General features: G+C 38.8%; 1 protein-coding gene across 1 annotated transcript; it reads left to right on the top strand.

Annotated features, from left to right (window-relative positions):
- The first annotated feature begins 433 nt into the window (after positions 1-433).
- Positions 434-6591, top strand: rps10 (ribosomal protein S10). The gene is made up of 6 exons (XM_028576284.1): positions 434-541; positions 1020-1169; positions 2389-2563; positions 5608-5685; positions 6148-6203; positions 6492-6591. Exons 2-6 carry the CDS (start codon positions 1020-1022, stop codon positions 6531-6533), a joined length of 501 nt encoding a protein of 166 aa, XP_028432085.1. The 5' UTR covers positions 434-541; the 3' UTR covers positions 6534-6591.
- The last annotated feature ends 1983 nt before the right edge of the window (positions 6592-8574 follow it).

The raw sequence follows: 8574 nt of genomic DNA on the forward strand, positions 1-8574 counted from the left end.
ACAAAATGATGTCCTACCTTACATTAACCAGGATTTAAACAGTTCAAGACTGCAATGAGGCAAATCAAATCAGGAAAAAAAAAATTGATTGAAATACCCAACAGTTAAATAGGCTATAATAATAATAATAATAATAATAATAATAATAATAATAATAATAATAATAATAATAATAATAATAATAATACAGATAAGACATGTAAATAAAACAATGCTAAAATTAATTAAAAAAAAGACAGGATTTGAGCATGTACAGAACCCATGTGCTTATATTTTTATGACATTCACCAGAGCGTTGGATAGAAATGGATTTTTAATAGTTTTTTTTTATTTAACTGATAATAACTTAATAACGTTGTTTCATGTATAACTAATAAATGCAGTCTTTGCTACACCATTACGGTATATTCCCTAGGCTGTTGTTCTCCCCTCCACACCAACAGGGGGCGAAACATCTCCAGCAGGCCCGGGTCGCGAGGATAAACCTTCCCGATCAACGACTGTCGTTCCTTCCGGCTCCGGTCCCTTAACAAGTGGAAAGGTAAAGACAGACCCGGCGTAGTAATCTAAATATATCTTCAACATCTCATGTTCGATAAAACAATATTGTTTTATATTCGATTGTTGTTAATGTCACAATAGAAAACCTAAACGTATTTCAGCCTTACACGCTTTACAATGGTGGATATTAGACTTAGAAGTGGGGAAGTGACCCCGGCACTGATGTTCACGAACAGGCTGCCATTTCTCTTGGTTAACGCGGGCCGACTTGGTCGACGTTAATGTAACGTTATATGGAAGTGTGTGGCTAGTGATGTAAACCAAACAAACCTTGCATATTGATTTAATAAAGCGTTAGTTGATGGGCTTTATGCTGCTTTGGTTTATATCAGTACATGTAGCTAAATTGGCTAACAGGCCATCCGCTAACATGCCCTCATAGTGGAAGCTATTGTAATCTGTCTGCAGCGTTAACGTTACTAGATGAAATTGATGCATAAATATGTCGCTTACAACAGATGCTGATGCCCAAGAAGAATCGCATTGCTATCTATGAGCTCCTCTTCAAGGAGGGAGTCATGGTGGCCAAGAAAGATGTCCATCTGCCCAAGCATCCGGAGCTTGCTGACAAGAATGTGCCCAACCTTCATGTGATGAAAGCGATGCAGGTGAGAAACTGGGTGATAAAGGTTGATATTTGTATGTGGATGTAGCTATATTAGCTGAGCTGTATAGACGAATGGTGGTCGGTAAACCGTAGAGCCATTCTTTCTGAAGAATAAACTATTTGTAATGTTACAGTGCTGTCGTTGCACTTGCAGAAGCAATAGGTCATGTTTCAATAGAAATAATTCACTTAACTGGACACACATCAAGGTCCAATAGGAAAATTACATTTGTGATAGTCCAAAATGCTGGGCAACATCCACTCGCATTTTGTAAAGATTTTTACATTTCATGCTCAGATTTTACTTACATTGGAAGTAAGCACAGCTGAATAAAGTTGAACTTTTAAAAGTAGTTGTTCTGATACTGCATGGCCATTATCCCCAGTTTGTGCCTCATGCATCAGTTTATATTTGGGTTGCAGAGGTAAGTAACCATTTGTTTCTATGATAGATTCTAATGCACTGGATGGAATGTTTTTTTTTTTTTTTTTTTTTATCCAGATGGTTAGTCTTTGAGGATTCTGGTAATACCAACAGAACAGTGGCTCATGTTTTTACATGACTTTCTGGATTTATCAAACATTGCGGTTAATTATCTTTATTTAGAGAAACCAATGATTGCCCCTGTAACCTGAATGTACATGAGGGGCACAAACTGTGGGATGGGAGGCATTGATACTTGTGGTGGTACACACATGGCTAGGGAGAAACAACAAAGTTGAAGCCTGATTTTATTTTTGAACGATAAAAATACAAGTGTTTTGATGATAACAATGCCGGCAAGATACATGTTAGCGAGATTGCAAAACATGTAGAGTATAATCAGTTTTTGTTTTTTGAGGGAAGAGACACGTGTCCGTAAGTATTTGGGGAGTTTTGTCTTTTTTTTTTGTTTCTAAAAACTGATCTGGACATAGTTGAATTTTTTTTTGTTTTTTTCTTTAACAATCAGAATCATGCTTGTAAAGAAATGGTTTGTTCTTGATAAGTGTATTTTAACAAAATGGGGCTTTTTTGGTTAAACAGTTGGTTCATGTGGTGAGGTGGGTGGACACAAGAATAAAAATGAGCTTCAAAAAGGGGAGCATTACATGTTCATGAACCATTGTCTGAAAAGATGCACTGTGTGTACTATGTAGTATGTGCTTACAGTAGAGGAGTTGGTAGTACTCTACCCAGTGTGAAAACTACACTACATTATGCTTGTGCTTTTCCTCAGTCCTTGAAGTCCTGTGGGTATGTCAAGGAGCAATTTGCCTGGCGTCATTTTTACTGGTACCTCACCAACGAAGGTATCCAGTATCTGAGAGACTTCCTCCACCTTCCCCCTGAGATTGTTCCCGCCACCCTGCGCCGCCAGACCCGCCCAGAGACCGCAAGGCCCAGGCCCAAGGGTAAGCTCACTGTAATACACGTAATGGGCCTTGGGTTGATTATTGCTTGCTTTTGTTCTATTGTTGGAATATACTTTATTTTTTTAAATCCAATGCCACAATCTGCAGAATACTGACACTGATAATAACTTATGTTGCTTTTTAAAGCTAGTATCAGCCAGTGCCACTAGAATACTAATGTTTTAATCTGTAGGGTTTTAAGTTTTCAAAATACATCAAATTGATTGTAGACTCCCTCTGCATTTTGCAGTCTGACCATCAAAAAACACAAGTTATCAAGTATTTATGTAAAAGCCCTGACACACCAAGCAGACTTTCGGCCGCTGGTGACTGACCGTCTGCATAGTCTGGGCCTTGCGCCTTTGCCCAAACAGCCTTTTCATCTGATTGGCTGTTCAGCTTGGAAACAACAGGGAGGAAAACACTGACAGGCACGCCCAAGGCTCCTTTCATTTTTCATCTCATTTGATCAATCTGATACACACGAGCTGCCATAACTGGTCAAAAATGAAAAGATATACTTAACTACTTGTGTAGGCATATTTATTCCAACAATAACATGTCTTTTTAAAAGATCTCTACATATCTACACATTACAAAATAAACGTTAATGAACTAATGTCCTATATCGTGATATTTAATGTAAAGACCATGAAATAGGCCATGCAGTTGCTGAATCGGTCTTCATTTCAGATCGACAAGTCAGTTTAAAAGATTTTCGTCTGATTTTGAGAGACTAGTCACGCTCATCCTGCTCCTTGTTTCCGGGTTAACGCTCTACCAATCAGATTGGTCATTTGAGTCAGACTGCCGGCAGTGAAGGCCAATGGCCCCTCAGACGGACGAGGGCACGGAACACACCGAACAGACTCAAGTCACTGACCTCGTCAGACTGTCCGATGGCAGATTATCGGCTTGGTGTGTCTCTGGCTTGAATTAGTAAAATGTTTAACTAACTTAATGTTTAATTTACACGCTCTCGCCACATTGTTGGAAAACATATTGCTATTGCCAGATGAGTGACAATTTAGTTTGGCTAATTTACAGTAACCAGTGTGTGATAAAGGCATGTTGGGTGGGTGAAATTAGCAAGCTAACGTTAGCTAACGAGCCAGCAGCGGGCCATTAGGTCCCCCCGCTCCCACCATAGGGAGACTTATTTGCGGAAAGAAAGCCTTAAAGGCACAGGGAGAGGCACAGTCTGGTTAGCCATCTCCCAGTACCGCTGTCTTACTGGTGGGGAGTGAAGCAGAGGGACCGTAGGCTCTGTTCGGTTCTGTTGCTGCGGCTGTCGTCGCCACTAGTGCCCGGCCGTCGGCTTGGTGTGTCAGGGCCTTTTTAGCCTGCTGAGTGGAAGCATTCTAGAGAGATTAACATCATGAAGACAAAAGGTTGCAGCCATGGCTAAGTGTTGAGTTAAGCAACTGATAGTTGAGGGTTTCTGCTGTGTATTAACCTCAGATCACATGCTGTAATGGAATTATGTTATACAATTATAAAATTGGAAAATGCAAATCCAACCACCGATCAAGTCTCAATAATATTTTCTGCTAATTTAGTAGGAAGGGCTTGGACTTTGTGGGGTAAGTCACAAGTCAGATAATCATGCTTTCTTTATCAGTACATATGTCTGGATCTGCTACCTTATTCAGAACAGCTGATGCTTATGTATTTAAGTATCTTACATCAAACAGGAATCTTTGAGTGGATCCCCAGAAAATGTTGTGCTTTTTAGAGAGAATTTCAAGGTGATTATAATTACAATAATTAGACACAATACAATAACCATGATATAAATCTTACAAAAGCAAAAAACATGCAGAGGAAAATAAATGTATATTTACATTGACAAGTTTAATTTTGTAATAAAACACCAATATTTAGAGAGCCTACCCAATCCCTAGAATTAAAGAATACATTAATTTATTGTAAACTTAGTTTAGTTTGTTTTTAAAAATATGTAGACTAATTAAAGGCAGATATGATCTACTTATTGACAAGCGTGCGTATATACTAAAAAAAAAACATAACTACATACTGGTGGACTGGTTAATTGTTACCTAATGTTCTTGAACTGCATGTTAAGTAAAGTGTGTAGGCCAGTTTACAATAGACTGGCCAACAGATCTGTAGCATTAGAAAACAAACCCACGTGACGCGTTTGTCCATTCAGATGTTGGCTTTCATTTTTTGGGCAACAATACAGATTAGCGCCGCCTGCTGTTATGGAGACGTATTACGTCTCGTCTCTTCAGTGTGTTCTGAGTCACTTTTTGGACCAACTCAGGGAGACTGATCAGTCCGACTGGCTTTTCTGTCGACGGTTGGCCGTCTGGTGTGTAACTGCCATTAGACATACAAGTCTCTTCAAGTTGGTCATGAATAATCTGCTCCATAGACTGTATCTAAAGATGGCCGACACGCCTTCACCTACTTCCACTGTATTAAAATGAAGTCATAATATCCCAGATATGGGTGCTGCATCTTGTAATTTTGGAGCCAGAGTCTGTGCAGTAAGGATCAGGCGTTGAAGCTGCAGTATCAAGTCCCACCCGACACTCACCTGACCAATTGCGAGTCAATCAGTCAAACAGCTGTCAATCATGAAATTTCACCATTTTTATAGCATCACATAACCAATGAAAACCACTTATCAGAAATAAATTACACTTGAACAAACATCAGTGTGATAAGAACTACCTAAAATGAAAAACCACCTATTGAGAAAAAAATAAATATTTTTTAGTTTGGCCCATGTCCTATCTGCTAACATGGAGGGGATTGGATTTATGATCTATACTGCAGCCAGCCACCAGGGGGGCGATCAAGAGGTTTTGGCCTCACCTATAGAGTCCCTGAGGCCAAATGTTAACCAATACTGTTCCCTTACATGGCTCACTGTATTAAGTGAAACCCCTTGGCTTTAAAACTAAACTCTCACTTAAATGTACAGATTTTCCTCTTGATTTCATCCTTTTGTGTGCAGCAAAATAACCCATAACCAAAGTGGACCTGAGCTGAATTTTCCTTGTTTATTTCTGCAGGAATGGAAGGAGAGAGGCCCGCCCGCCTTAACCGTGGTGAGGCTGACAGAGATACATACAGGCGATCTGCTGCACCCCGTAAGTATACTTGTAGCAATGTAATCCACCCTTACGAACGGAGTTGCTTATGTGGCCTTGTGTTATGTTAATAGTTTAAATGAGCAACATAAAGTCTTACAAAGGCAGGTAGAAATAGTGACTGTCTTGGAATAGTAAGTTGATTTTTATGCATTGAGAATACTCGATGATTGACAACAATTTTTTCTTGGAAATGAAAAAAAATTATAGAATTGAAAGAAAATCCCTCAATTTAAACTTGCATTTAAGCATTGGATGTTAACTTTTTTTTTTTTTTTAGCTAAGTTTCAAAACAATAGATCGAAGTTATTTAACTTGGGTATCTTCCATTTCAATGTAGTCAGACTTTCTCAAAAGTAAACATTGTGTTATTTTGCTAGTTTTTAGTGATGGCTTATGTGTTTTGAAGCTTAAAATTTGTAAGTTGTTGGCTGACTTGTTCATTCATAATTTCTCCATCAGCTGGTGCTGACAAGAAAGCAGAGGCCGGTGCTGGAGCTGCCACAGAATTCCAGTTTGTAAGTACTGCTTTCATATTTTCACTGTAAAACATGTCAATTTCCCTTTGTGGTAAGTTTTATTTGTTTTCAAGACAAGCATTTTTTTTCTTGTATGGCAAATGAATGTTTTATACAGCAATTATACAAGAATTTCGAACATTGTTCGCTTGTGGGTGCGGTTTTATAATGGGTTCGATAAGGAATGCCAGCAAGCGGAGTTTAGTTGTATAGTGCAGTGATGAAACGTTATTCTTCTGTTGGACTTGGGTTGGCTGATATATTGACAAAACCTTTTCCCTGTTGCAGAGGGGTGGCTTCGGACGCGGCAGAGGACAGCAGCCTCAGTAAATGTCACCATCTTTCTGTACAATAAAGAAAATCAAAATAAAAGTCACCCATCTCAGTATTGTTTGTATTAAGGATTGTCTCAATTGTGGTTGTGTATTGTGACAGTGGATTTGAAAGTGAACTGCTTGTTTCAGACATTCTCAGATCTTCTTTTATGCTGAGCAGAGGGACGTTAACAGTTTGAGATTTAGAAGACTAGTGAGCACAAGTCTAGATGACTGTCCAGATATGTACATAACTTATAATAGGATCAAGTGAGCCTAGATGTGAAATGGCGTCATTCTTTGATCATTAATGGAAGTAGTAAAGGGAGGATAAGTGCATGTGGTTACAAGCTGCGACAGTCAGTGTTGTAGTAAAGACCACCAAGACAAGACAAAGACTTTGAGGGGTTGAGACTAAGACCAGATCTATCCAAGACCACAACAACTAAAACACACAGTATATACACAACTAGCTAATATTGGCTAAACCACTTTGGATGAAGAGCTTTCTGAAGAGTTTTGGTAGAGGCATATTGATAATGGCTTTGCCAGTGTCACTTAGACTTTGCTCACCTTTTATGCTTCCTTTCTAAGTGGCAATAAAAATGTAGGTGGTCCCTGCTGTCTCGGTCAACGTTGCATTGCAAAAGTGACTCACAGCTGGGTTTTCTTTTTAGAGGTTTTGCTAATAAACTTATGGTGTAGGGAGCTACATTTATATTTTTATATATTTATTTATTAGGATTTGGCTGATATCTCCCAGACAGCCAGAGCTCCTTCTGTCTTCCACATTCACTTTCTTGGGAGTGTGTGTTAAGGGGGTGGGAGAGTGGGTTAAGAGTAACAAATTAGAAATGAGTCACGCTATTGGTTGCATTTGAAGCAGGAAGTTTTACATCCAATTACAGTTGTGATGTTAACAGTGTACACTATTGTCACACAATGCAATTCAATGACCTTATCTTATAGTATACAGCAGTGGTTCCCAACCTGGGGTCCGGGCACCCCCAGGGGGGGGCGAAAGATCACAGGGGGTGCGCAAGTCTTTATCTGGTTTGAGGTTGAGGAAAAAAATATATATATATTTGCACGTTAAACAAATTATGATAATACACTAGAATATATAATGTATACAAAAGTATTTTGTTGTATCCTCGTTTTTCCTGCCGCCACGGCATCACTATTTTATAAATGAAACATGGAGGAGAAACGTAACCGTGCTGATAACTCCTCTGTATCAAAAAAGAAAGTAAGGCTCTATCTCGAGAGTTACCTCAACTTCGGTTTTGGGGGGGCTCAGCTTTTCTTAGACATGAGTAGGGGGGGCGCCAAGGAAAAAAGGTTGGGAACCACTGGTATACAGCATACATTTTCTCTATCATTGCTGCATACTAATTGTATACCCTGTATGCTAAGCCTGATAGTCTTCTGGTTTTGCAGTTAGTATAGAAGAAAAACACTCAACCGTTTAATACTAACATGAAATGATACAAACAATCAACCTCAATTTAAGAATTAAATTGCCAATTCGACCCTACAGAGAGACTGCCGAACTATTTTTCCCCCCAAACAATGTTACATTTTGGCTGTCGTGATTTCTGAAGCGGTTTCACCTTCCTCCACAATAAAAAAAATGTCCCAGCTCTGCCATTTCCCTTGTGCATTGTATTGTAACAGCACACTCAAAATTTTAGGGTGCCTATTGACTGTTAATTTTATTTCATTTTCACTTTTGTGTCCACTATTCCATAGTGAACACACAACTTAAAATCAGTATGTTTTGGATAAGGTTTGAGGCTACAGCTTAAAAACATTTTAAAGGAGGTCTTTCTCCTTTCACTGTTTACTTGCAGTGGTATTCTGATGGTATACATAATGGACAATCAGTTCCTTTCCTATAAAACAGTTAAGTGTGGTAATTTATTGTATACCAAATGCAAAAATAGTATACCGTTAAGATTTATTTACATATATGCCTGTAGTGTGGAATGGGGACACAGCAATAAGAGTTATGACACTGCCCCGTGATTTATAACGTATATAAAACTTGGTACAGA

The sequence above is a fragment of the Perca flavescens genome, chromosome 4, assembly GCF_004354835.1.
Source record: "Perca flavescens isolate YP-PL-M2 chromosome 4, PFLA_1.0, whole genome shotgun sequence".
NCBI lineage: Eukaryota > Metazoa > Chordata > Actinopteri > Perciformes > Percidae > Perca > Perca flavescens.

What these genes read in the sequence shown, in the direction of transcription:
- rps10 (XM_028576284.1), top strand. Translation starts at nt 1,020, where the DNA reads ATGCTGATGCCCAAGAAGAATCGCATTGCTATCTATGAGCTCCTCTTC. An exon ending in ATGTGATGAAAGCGATGCAG is followed by an intron (nt 1,170 to 2,388) that starts GTGAGAAACTGG and finishes GCTTTTCCTCAG; the next exon opens with TCCTTGAAGTCCTGTGGGTA. An exon ending in CTGCCACAGAATTCCAGTTT is followed by an intron (nt 6,204 to 6,491) that starts GTAAGTACTGCT and finishes TCCCTGTTGCAG; the next exon opens with AGGGGTGGCTTCGGACGCGG.